This window comes from Octodon degus, unplaced genomic scaffold (genome assembly GCF_000260255.1).
Source record: "Octodon degus isolate 3935 unplaced genomic scaffold, OctDeg1.0 scaffold00153, whole genome shotgun sequence".
Taxonomy (NCBI): domain Eukaryota; kingdom Metazoa; phylum Chordata; class Mammalia; order Rodentia; family Octodontidae; genus Octodon; species Octodon degus.
The window spans coordinates 5,790,275-5,802,528 of record NW_004524729.1 but is presented as its reverse complement, the minus strand read 5'-3'; the positions used below and the strand labels follow the sequence as shown (position 1 = coordinate 5,802,528).

Genomic DNA, 12,254 nt, shown 5'->3' with positions numbered 1-12,254 from the left:
TAGAACTGTTCATTTTGATTTTCTAAAATTATTATTTTTTATTTTCTAAAATTATAAAAATTTCTAATATATAGTAAATCCTAGAAAATAATACCAAACAATGACTTTTTAAATGTTTATATATTGTCATGTTGTACTCCACATATTTTAAGGAAATAGAACTTTGCCAATGTCACTGAAGAAAAAAATTAAGATTTTTTTTCAAAGCCTGAGTTCAATTTCCCTGGTTTTTTTAAAAAAGGAAACAACCAAGATGCTTGTCACATGAGGAATGGTTGAAAAAGATGTGGTATTTTTATACAATGGAGTATTACTCAGCTATAAAGAATGATAAACTTGAAGCATTTATATTTAAGTGGATGCCGCTTGAAGATATGCTCATAAGTGAAATAAACCAGATCCACACGTGTAAATATCATATAGTCTCCCTAGTATAAGAACTCAAAAGAAGAAATGCAAATAGAAAGGTATAACACAATTAAAAGGAAAGCGGGAACTTGAGGACTGGTCAATGAGGAGAGGGCAAGGAGAAAAGCTGGGAAACATGACAGGAGCAAAGCCATACATTTATATGCATGAGATGGGTAAGGCAATGACCCTGAGAAACATCAGCAGGTTGTTGAAACTAGCAGTTAACTGGTAGGCTTCTCACCGTGACTGACTATGCATACTGATACCTGCGATCCAAGCAACTGCACTGAAGACAGCAATGTGTAACAGAAGGGTCACGCTGGGAATGCCTGTCATTCTGGTCTTCTAAATACATACTTCTTGTCATGACATACCAATTATTACCATACTGTCTCTCAAGTGAAAGTTCGTGGTTTTTTGTTAAAAAGGCTAAATTATCCATAAGCAAGCATGATAAGACCGTTAGGTCCTTCACACCTACAGGGCAAGGATTCTGGATGGGGATCTGGATGCACATGAAGCAGAGACCACCACCGGATGGTGACTGTGGGTCAGCAGCAAGCACTTACCTTCTAGGACACACTGAGAGAGAAGCATGTAAAGCAAGAATGGTGAGCGCACATTGGGGAGTTCACCTACATGTCAAAAGGGATGTGTAGGTCAAATATGTAACCATACTAGCAAAAGGTCGGGACACGGCAGCACGATGCAGACCGCTCTTCAGTGCTATGGGATGGTGCTTCCTGAGGGCTGTGATGAGTTGAACTGGATGCTCTAAGGCTGTTCTTTCTACATGTAGTTATTTACACTAAAGTTAATGGAAAGTAAAGCAAAATGAAAGACTTAGTCCCTCAGCCACACCAGCCACAGTCCAGAGATGCGCTAGTGCCCTGTGGCTGGTAGCCTGCACGTTAGAGCCAGACAGAACATCTCCACTGCCACAGAAGTTCCATGCGCAGGTCTACCGCAGAAGCTATGCACACCACAAAACAGGAGTTAGGAGCCAAGAACAAAAAGGGAAAAAGGCAGAGAAAGAAAAAGGAAAAGAGGGACAAAGACATGACAAATAGCAGGCTGACAGAGTTAAACTCACTGTATCAGTCGTGATAGTCACACAAAATGCAAGTGATCGGACACCACAATATAAGGCACAGCTTGTGCAGTGGATCAAAGGCAGGGGCCACCAGATGCTTCTTATATGAAACTGACTCGAGGGGCCAGCGAGATAGCCCAGTGGCCTAAAGCACCTGCCTAGGCAAGCTCAGGCCATCGCACGGACCACAGTTTGATCCCCAGCACCACCAGCCGCAACCCTGCCCCCAGGGCAGGCTGAGCAGGCCACAGGAAAAAGAAAGAAAGAAACAAACAAACTCACTAACTCAAAAGATACAAGTAGATTAAAAATAATAGTATTACCATGTCAAACTTGATCAGAGGAAAGCTACAGGAATTATGATATTACCAAAGCAGATTTCAGAGCCAAGAATAAAACTTCCATGCATTCTCACACTGCTAAGGGGATCACCTAATCAAAATGACACGCTGGAGCCACCAACATGTAGACACCTAACTGCAGAGCTCCACTGTGAAAAATGAAGGCTGACAGATCTATAGGCAGAGCAGGAGGGCGCGCGCTTGGAGAGGACTCAGGGAACTGGCAGAGCGAGAAGAAAAGGCAGCAGAGGTATGGGAGACCTCAGCAATTCTACCCGCACAACTTGCCTTACTGACATTTAAAAATATACAAGTTTTTGAGAGTGTCTCACTACGGAGTTCAGACTGGCCTTGAACTCACAGTGACCTCCTGCCTCAGCCTCCCAGTGCTGGGATTACAGGCAGCACTACCATGCTCAGCTTATAAAGTAATTCTAAAAAGAGTATTTACCAAGACAGTTACTATAGACCATGAAGCATCAACAGATGCAAAGGACTGAGGTCGTACAAAGTATGTTCTATAACCACAATAATGTAAAACTAGAAATAAATCACAACATGGAAAAATCCCAAAAACGTTTAGAAACCCAACATACTTTAAACAACTATGGAAAGCCAGGTGCAGTGGTAAATACCTATAATCCTAGTTACCCTGTGTGCTGAGACAGGAGAATTCAAAGTTCAGGGCTAGCCTTGGCAACTTAGCAAGACCATGTCTCAAAATAATATTAAAAAAGACTTGAGTACGGGCCAGAAATCAGAAAGTAGAGAATATTTTGAACTACATGAAAACGAATACAATAAATTAAAGCTTGTGGAATGAAGCAGAATTAGTGCCTAGAGAATGTTTTCTAGCACAAAGAGTGCTACAGAAAAGAAGGGATCTCAAAACAAACGCACTTCAGTCTCCTCTTTTCCATAGCAGAGCTGGACATGTTGGTGGGCACCTATAATTGCAGTGCTCGGTGGCAGGGGCACAGGACCACAATCACAAGTTCAAGGCCAGTCAGGACAGTGTAGTGACTGGGCAAGACCTTGTGTCAACTATTATAACAAAAAAGCTTGTTATAGCTCAGTGTGAAGACTTTGGATTCAGTCCCCAGTAACACACAAATACACACACAACTGAAGTGAATACCAATGAAATGGAAAAGGAATGCGAGAAAACGCACCAATTAAGCCAGAAGTTGGTTCTTTAAAAAAAAAAAAAAAAACAAAAAACCAAAAACCTGATAGAAATTTATAGACTTCCACTAGGCAGGTCCATGAAATAAACACACACACACTTCCAGCATTATAAATATGGTATGCAAACACATTATCCAAATTAAAAAGAACACGTTTACAGTGAAAAACTGCAGTTCAATGATTAAGAGGAAAACTGGTCTGGGGAGAGAGCTCAGCAGTCTAAGTGCCGGCCTGGCAAGCGCAGGGTCCTGAGTTTGATCACTGGTGCTGCACGCCATGTGGGCCCCTTGAGAACTCTGGGTGTGGTGGCACATGCCTGTAATCCCAGAGCTGGCGGCTGAGACAAGAGGATCACTATGACTCTAGCTGAGTAGTGAGACCCTATCCCAAATAAATAAATTTAAATTTTAAAAATAAACAGGAAAACTGAGCTGCTATATATAGCTATAATGAAATCTAGTTCCTATTTTAAAATCTATCCAAGGGCCAGCCAAATAGCTCAGCGGACTAAAGTGCCTGCTTAGGCAGAGCACAGCGGCAGGGTTCTATCCCTGGGGTGCCGTGCTGGCCTTGTCTGAGGTGTGCTAAGACAGCAAATGAGACTGGGTGTGGTGGCGTGCACCTGTAATCCCAGCGCTTGGGAGGCTGAAAACAGAAGAATCACTATGAGTCCGATCTACATAGTAAGACCCTGTAGACTCCGTAATAAATACATAAAAATAAACAAAAAAATAAAATCTGTCCCAAGAGAGTTTCAAATATGAGGCTGCCCTGGAAGAGCCTGGTGAAACTTGAGAGATGGCTCCACTTCCACACCGACTCCTGCAGGGCACGGAGGGAGCAATGCCCCCCGAGGCAGCCAGTGCCCGAAGCCGGCACTGCTGGAGAAAAGAGCCTGAAGAGCAGCGCCTCTCACGAAGCCCGGCGCAGACACCTAGGCAAAGTTCAGGAAACCAAAGGCAGACGCAAGCGGCTCCCCGGAGGCCAGTGCTCTGGACCTCGCCTCTCTCACAGGTGGAATGGACACAAGAAACTCAGGTGGGCCCTTATGCCCTGCAGCTGGCTCCGTCCCCAGCACCAGGCCTCACCTCCTTCTGCTCCTCCAGCCTCTGTCCTTCAGTCCCACTGATGCCTCGCTCACTCCTCACATGACTGACCTCAACATCTCCCCTGGAGTGGGAGCAGACCTCCTCTGGTGCTGCGTTATCAAAACCTCTCTCCTTCCTTGTCCTCCCTGCTGCAGCCACTCCACTCAGAGCATCTCCCCGGACTTCCTGCACCCCAGTGGGCTGTGTAGACTGTGCAGAGTTGCAGCAAAGTTAACTATCATCAGACTTAGTTTTTTTTCTCCCTAGGAACAGGGTTTCACCTTGTTGTCCAGACTGGCCTTGAATTTGTGTTCTTCCTGTCTCAGCTTCTCCAGTGCTGGGATTATAGATAGAGGGCCACTACCCAGGTACTACCTTCAGACTTCAGGGAGGGTTATGCTTCCTGCCAGCCAGTCCTGTGCTAGATCTCCTCAGCTCCTCAACAGCAGACCTCCCTGCCCCGGTGTGCTGGGGTTTTGCCTTGAGGAAAGCCTCCTGCTCCTAACCAGGCTGCATGGCCCTGGGAGGAGAGGCTGGGCTACAGCAGAGGCCCCTCCCTCCTCACCGACCTTCTTCTGGACCGGTGTAGATCCTACAGGGTACTTAATCTCCAAAGAGAGAATCCACCAAGGTGTCTTTCACTTGTTATCTTGCAATTCCCAACTACTTGTGGTGAAGGTGAACCACTGTGAGATCTGAACCTGAGAAGAGTTAATCCTGTTTTTTTGAGAAGTCTGAATGATGACAGGTAAGTGTCCCTGGAGTCCTCAGACACTTTTTCCTACCTCTGCAAGTAGTGGCTGGAAGGTTAGGATGTCAATTTTTTGTTCCACACATTTCTTCAGCCTATCTGGTATCGGATACTGTGGAAGAAAACTTGGAAGTTGTCGTCTTGAGTTCCTTAAAGACATAAACCCACAAGTTAAAAGCAATTCCTGATCATCCAGGCACTTCATACGTATATATGAGTATAACCTTATCTGATCTGAAATGCTCCAAAATCTGAAATTTTGGAGTATCACTCTGGAAGTTTCAGATTTAGAAGACCTGGATGCTCACCCTGCAGTAGATGCCCTCCCCTTTTTCAGAAAGATCAGAGTTCTTTCATTCTCTGAAAGGCCTGGCACAAGAACTGTGCTTTGGACCCCACCCCAGGTTTGGATCCTATCTCCAGTTGTGCTCTGGCTCGGCTGGAAAGTCTAGGAGCCTGCTGCAACCAGGGAGTCTGAAGGCAACTGTTTTTAACTTTTAATAAGCTAAACTCTTTCTGTTGTGTTTAGTAAGGACGTGAGTATCAGAAACAACAGCCACACATGGGTGGAAGGAAGCAGGTCAGAGAGGTCTGTGTACTACCTCAAAGAGGAAGCACAGGCTCTTCCTCCCTCTTGTTGTCCATCTGGGACAGCCTGTTGTCTCAGTGCAGGCAGGGACAGGGATGCTCCCAGCCTCCTTTTCACTGCTGTCACCTTGGGTCCTTTACCTTAGCACTCAGCAGTGATGGATGGAAACATGGCCCCCACCCCAGAGCCACTCCTGATGGCACCAAGAGGCCGATGTCTTTCCTCGCAGAGTTAGCGTCTACTCTGTGATCTGTGGACAGGGCTTGTCAGAGCATGCACACGAAGCATACTCACAAAGCAGAGGGCACTTCAGGAGTGTTAAGTTTATTTTTTTCCCATAATTTTATTGATAAACAAATAGCAATGAGACAGTTTCAAATCAAATTGGTAGGTCAGTTTCAATAATAACACATTGCACACTCAGGAGTGTTAAGTGTAGCGATGACTAAGCAAATGAGACGGAGGCAGACCAGGGCAATCACACCACCTGGCACACTGGCCGTGCTGACCGCGTGGTCTGGGAGACATGCTTCACCCACCAGAGATGGCTACTGACAGTGCAGGATGCTGGAGACCTGACCGAGAGAGGCTGGCCAGAGGCCTGCTATGTGGACATAATCTTCTCAGATGGGAGTAAGACTGAAGCTGGGGTGGCCTGATGCTGGGGACAGGCACGGTGTGCTGGCCCCATAACGGCTGACAGTCAGTCTACTCTAACCATGTCTCTGGGCACAGGGCCACTGAGACCAGGCATGATGGGTCATCAATCCGACTGTAGGAAGCCAACGCCCCTGTCTTGAGGACACTTGCCTGCAGGGACACACTAACAGCCCAGGCACAAGTACAGCTGTCAGTCCGTCCACTTCACCCCTTTGCCACGCCAACTGCAATTACACAGGGACGAGTATGTCTACCGGCGAGAACAGAGGTTCTCGAGAGTCTCCTGCAAGTGGGAGTGAGTCATCAGGCACTCTCATGCCCTGCAGGTCACGGTGAGCTCCTGCTCTTGGGGTCCATCTCTACAGGGTGCCCCTTGAGGACAGCAGGGACCCTCTGTGTTTCCTGACTATCCTGCGCCAGGAGAGCCGAGATCCTACCCTCTGCCTCATTCATTCCTCAACCCACACAAAGTAGGGACCATCATTCACAAAGGAGATTAAGCTTTTTTTTTTTTTTTGAGATTAAGCTTCTGAGAGATTGAGAAAATTGCCCATGATCACCTCGCTTTTTGGTGCTGGATTTGAACAAAAGGCTACTCCAAAAATAAACTATCACACACAGCTCTTCTCTGTTAATATTTTCCTTTGCTCTGTAAGCCAGTACCTGCCCTACGGTACGTGCGCCCTGACCCCACAGTGTTCCCGCATCAGCCATGTGCCTTCTCCCACCCCAGGAGGCAGTGATGATGCCCTCAGTCCTGTCTTCAGGAGACAGGCAAGGAGACAGGAGCTGAGGGAGAGCATCCTGCCCTGACAGCCACCCTGAGCCTCTGCTGGAAGGCCAGCCCCATGAGTTCCATGAAGTGTGCCCCCAGCCCAGGCACAGGAAGAAGAGGGCTCCAAGCCCAGCCTCACTCATACCACTTTCCAGCCAGGCTGGTGGCACAGGACTTCTCTACTTTTCTCTCATGGCTAAGGCTTCTGTGAGTCTTTGATGCAGCAAAAGCTACACACTCATTTCACTGCAGGTACCTTTTCTGTGTGGTCACAACTGTCGTTTTGTGGGATGGTACTGCTTGTGAACTTCTAGGCTTTCTCCAAGAGAATGGTTCACGGACAGCTATCAGTGCCTCCTCACCACTCACGACGGTCACTTCCAGGTGTCGCCCAATGAGGAAGTTAGAAAAGCAGAAAAGGAGCAGCTCCTTGCAGCGTCCAGAGGTTCTTGATAAAATAAAAGAGGTTTATTTAGTTTCAGTCATAAACAAGATAAATTCAATGTAATTTCTCTTTGTATGTATACAGAAAGTTAGAGCTCTCAAATAAGCCAAGCTTGATTTAATGATAAAATTCTCAAACACAATCTCACTTTCCAAAATGAGCAGTGTCATACAGCTTTCCCAAGATAAAAAATTACTTAAGACCATTACTTTCTTTCCCAGTACTGGTGACCGATGCAGGGTTTCTGTGTCACTGAGCCACATCGCCAAGCCTTTCTGAGATGCTCTAAGTTGCCTACACTGGACTTAACCTTGTGATTCTCTTTTTAGTCTTTTTGAGACAGGGCCTTACTATGCAGCTCAGGATGGCCTTGAACTCACTTTGTAGCCCCAGCTGGTCTCGAACTCATAATGATCCTCCTGCCTCAGGCTCCCAAGTACTGGGATTACAGGTATGTGCCACCATGCCCAGCTCACTATGTTCAAGTTTAAATCAGAACTGTATATATGACCAAAAACTATATACTACTTTTTACTTGTTTGCTGCTCACTTGCACTTGTGGCTCTACATTATCACAACATCTCCAATTTAAGAGGGTCATATCCTCCAGGCTGACTGAAGCACTGCTGTTCAGTGGTCACCCACAATTTGATATTGATAGGCTTAAAGCAAGTCAATGATTTGATCAAATTTATATCTTTATGCTGGGTGCAGTGGCACATGACTGCAACTGCTGTACTGTGGAGGTTCAGCAGGAGGATCACCTCAAGTTTGAGGCCAGCCTGGATTACATAATGTGTTCAAGGCCAGACTGAGCTACATATGGTAGTGAGACTCTTTTTTTTTTTTTTTTTTTTTGTAATCGGGGATTGAACTCAGGCCCTTGCGCTTGCCAGGGAAATGCTTATTCCACTGAGCCATCTCCCCAGCCCATGGTAGCAAGATTCTGTGTTAAACAATCTATATGAATGAATGATTTACATCTTTAAAACGTTGAGAATTAGAAACACAAATGACTGATAAGAGTAGGGGGGCTGAGGGTCCAATGTCAATCTGACAGTTGGGCCAGCAGGCCAGCCTTTTGAGCAGTCTGAGCAGTGATGGCAACCTACAAGGGAGGCTAGGAAAGGAGGACCAGGGCTGGGCCTGAGGGCTGCTGGTGCCAAGGGAGGGAGGAGAGGTGCTAAATTTGGACTGGGGAGGCAGCTCTGTGCCACCCTTTCTTCCAGCCCTCAACTCAGTGTGCTGTCTTGGCCAGATGCCTGGAGAGGATGGACAGAGAGAGAGGCCTTGGGGATCACAGACACTGTTTTCTTTGTAAAGACAGGTCAGTCATCTGGCGAGGGTGAAGGTGGACCACTGCTTGTAATGAGGACAATGACAGTTGTCTTTGTAACATCCAACCTAGGAGGACCAGAAAGAAGCTCTAAAAAGAACACCCACAAACGTCCTCCTGAAGCAAGCCCTCGCCAGCCCCTCAGTGGCAGACCTGGCATCACATGTCACCGCAACGGAGGTTCTTCCCCCTGGAGGGAGGAGGCCCCCAGGCGTGGGCTCTATCTGCTGCTGTTTTGATGGAGCGTTTTCTTTTTGTGGTCTCTTCCCTTCACAGGCACTGTCATCTGGGAAGGAAATTTAAGTCTAAAGTCAGACCGAAAGGTGAATTATTCCAACAGTGCTTGCTGGAAATGAAATGCTCACAGACACAGAAGCACTCAAATGCACACAGATCAAACTTGAGACGCAGCTGACAAAACACATGGAGAATGCAGCCAGACGGGGGAGGACACGCCCGCAGACCAGGAAGTACTGGGAGAAGACACTCCCTCCGCACCCTCTGGTCGGGGAACAGTCACCACGCCAAGCACATGCTGGTCCTTGCCAAGCTGCGTGTCTCTCCTCAGCCCCACAGCAAAGAGCAGAAGGGTCTAAAGCCACAGAGCTCAGGCACAGAGTGCACGCAAGGCACAGGCCCCTCTGGCTCACAGGGCCCTTGGCCCTTGATGGTAACCGCTGCGCCATCTACCTGGAGAACCCTCTATGTTGTTCACCAGTCTTCCCTCCAGCGTCTCGTTGGTTTTGCTTTTTCTATCACTATTTAACGAGCCGACATTTTCATCTGAGAAAAGTTGTTTCTTCTCAGGAACAGAAACAAAAGACACCTCTGGGCTGGCCTGGCCTACATCTGGCATCTGAAACCTAAACTGGTGAGTTCTATCCCAGCCAGCCAGTTTGCAGCTGATTAGGTCTTGAGGAACATCTCCTTTATTCCTGGAAAAAGAGTCAAACAGAGACACAACTCTGAGCTGAGATGGGCAGTCACTTTGAAACACAGAATTCAATCTCATGAATGACAACTGCAGATACCCTCATTAAGTTAAAGGGGATCTGGGGTGAAATTTTTTAAAACGATTTTTAGATGGACAAAATAAATGCAAAATAGTTGGTTCTACAGAAGTCCTTAAAACAGTTTAAAAATGATTAATGCCACTTTCTTTAAAACTTTCCACACACACTCACTCTATCCAGATCACCATTGTTTTACTTCCACCTTCTTTCAGTGTTCCAAAATCTGTCATCTTTGTAACTTCAACACCACCTTTGTTCTTGAGTAAGCGGGTTCCACAGGATTCCTCAGAGGCTTCGCCAGCAGCGCTGGAGTCTCTGAAGAGGTACAAGAGAAAGGCACCAGGATGTAAAGAGGTGTCCTGCAGCACCCCTGCTCCTCTCTCTTCTGCCTCACTGGGCACAAACTGGTGATCCAGAGACCCCCACTGACCACAGCAGGGATTCCACAAGACCTAGAACTTCCAACGATGGAAAGTCACCTCACAGAAGACACCACAATCCTCCAGCACCTATAGATGGGGCAAGGTGGTACTTGACTTGTTCCACAGGGGCTTCTTTCATCTTCTCCATCTCTCAGGCATACATACACACGCAGGGGTTGGGAAGATGATGGGAATGCACTAGGGCTTGCTCATCAGGGATCTGCTAAACTGGTGTGTGAGAAGTTTTGTGAACTACAGTCACAGGCTGCATAATGATGTTTCCTTCACAGCGTACTGCATATTAACACTGGGCCCATCACATTAATAAATGGAGCTGAGAAACTCCTATTACCGAGATTTCTCTTTGCCTTTTCTAGTTTGTTTGGAGGTGTAAATACCATCTGTTGCAACTTCCCAGTGTTCTACAGAGTAACGCACCTCCACAGGCCTGTGGTCTGGGGGCAATGCTGTAGCACCCAGGCCTGTGTAAGCGCACTCTATGGTGTTTGCCTGGTGAGTGACACAACTCGCAGAAAATCAACCCACTGTTGAGCGACACCTCATTACATGTGAAAGAAATGGAAAGTTTTCCTCTTTAGAAACTCAAAGCCAGGGTTCCTCTGTCCACATGCTTCTTCTAGATCAGCCTAGCCTTGCTTGCAACTTAAGAAAATGACGCCTCCAGGATGAACCTCTACATTTCTAGTCCTGCCTGGTGACTGCTCCTTGGGGCAGCCTGCCCCTTTCTTTTTCTTTTCCACCCCCTGAGCAAACAGGTAACAGGCTGTCCACATCAGACAAGGAAAGGGATGAAGTGTGAATTGGGAAGGGAGGTAGGAATGCCTCTAGGTTCTAGATGTAACCCACCCACAGGGCGAGCTGTTCAAGGTGCTAGGGCTGGAAATCCAGCAAAAGCTAGCTTTGTGCATTACTCGTGCTATCCATCAGACACTAGGAGCCTGTAGCACAGAGAAACAGCCCCAGGCTACAAGCTAGGTCCAGAATCCACATACAGAGTCCACGAGCCAAAGGGGAGGCACGCAGATGGCAGAGCTTCGCTTCCCAGCTCCACTGCATTCTCCTCTACAGTCAAGAAGCCTGAGCTGAGGTGAGGGCAAGACTGCTGTGGGCAGAGGCAGGTTATCCATGCTTGTAGAGTCCAGTCAAGGCAGCACAGGCATGCTCTTCAAAAAGTCATGACACACATGGATCTACAGTCAGATTCTAGGTCTATGGAGTGGGGCTTCACATCACTTACAAGAGCTGCAAAACATACAGGAACCTTGGGTAAAGACCCAGGCTGGAGTCCCAGCCAGCAAATCAACCCACTTCATTTCCTGGCACCTTGCAGTCAGGTAGATGGTGCGGAATGGTGTTGTGAAGAACATGGGGGAAAGACCCAGGCTCCAAGAGGCCAAAGCCAAGAGTAGTTAAGCAGGTTAAGGGCACAGGTCTTTTCCCATTCAGCAATACCTGTTGACCCTCCTGTGCGTCCTTCACACGTGGTGGTCAAGCAGGCCCCACACACGTGCCTGTCAGACCACACAGGGCTGCCTGCCATACCCAGAGACTGGGCCCAGGGCTTGATGCAACGTAGGGAACTGCTTTCCCACACAGAAATGGCATTTCTGTGAAGGACAGTGGGAAGTAACTAGAATAATGAAGGTCTAAAAGGAGTCTGCTGGAGGCTAAGTGCCAATGGTAGCAGCATGCAGGGCAGCACATCAGACAAGAGAGTCAGCAGGAGGGCATCATGAGTTATACACACACAGAGGAACCGAAGACACAGGTCCTGCAACTGCTGAGAACCTATGTCCAACATGTTTTTAAAATACCAAAATATCAAAGAACTAAGAGTGTACCCCCAAATGACCACCACTGTGATAGTTTGAACAGGGTCAGGCTTTGTTGAGGTTCTATATTCATTACAAGACACCAAGAGGTGGGACAGGTGCTCAGGGCTCCGCCCTCAAGAGGGGGTCAATCCACTCCCATGATGAAAGTTTTAACAGGTTATCTCCCAAAGTCTGCATTAAGGGGCTGGAGAGATGGCTCAGTGGTCTAAAGCACCTACTTGAAACAAGCTTGGCAAAGCATAGGGACCTCGGTTCGATCCTCCAGCACCACATGCCAGCCAGCCCC

General features: G+C 47.4%; 1 protein-coding gene across 1 annotated transcript in view; it reads right to left on the bottom strand.

Moving 5' to 3' along the window:
• The window catches only part of Mov10l1 (Mov10 RISC complex RNA helicase like 1), a 69,910-nt gene that overhangs the window by 40,614 nt on the left and 17,042 nt on the right, over positions 1-12,254 (bottom strand). Inside the window, exons 5-10 of the mRNA XM_004642470.2 lie at positions 10,551-10,567; positions 9,862-10,005; positions 9,368-9,612; positions 8,831-8,963; positions 7,153-7,344; positions 4,907-5,021 (exon numbers count right to left, since the gene is read on the bottom strand). Coding sequence (XP_004642527.1) covers positions 4,907-5,021; positions 7,153-7,344; positions 8,831-8,963; positions 9,368-9,612; positions 9,862-10,005; positions 10,551-10,567 — 846 coding nt within the window. The remainder of the gene's footprint in view (positions 1-4,906; positions 5,022-7,152; positions 7,345-8,830; positions 8,964-9,367; positions 9,613-9,861; positions 10,006-10,550; positions 10,568-12,254) is intronic.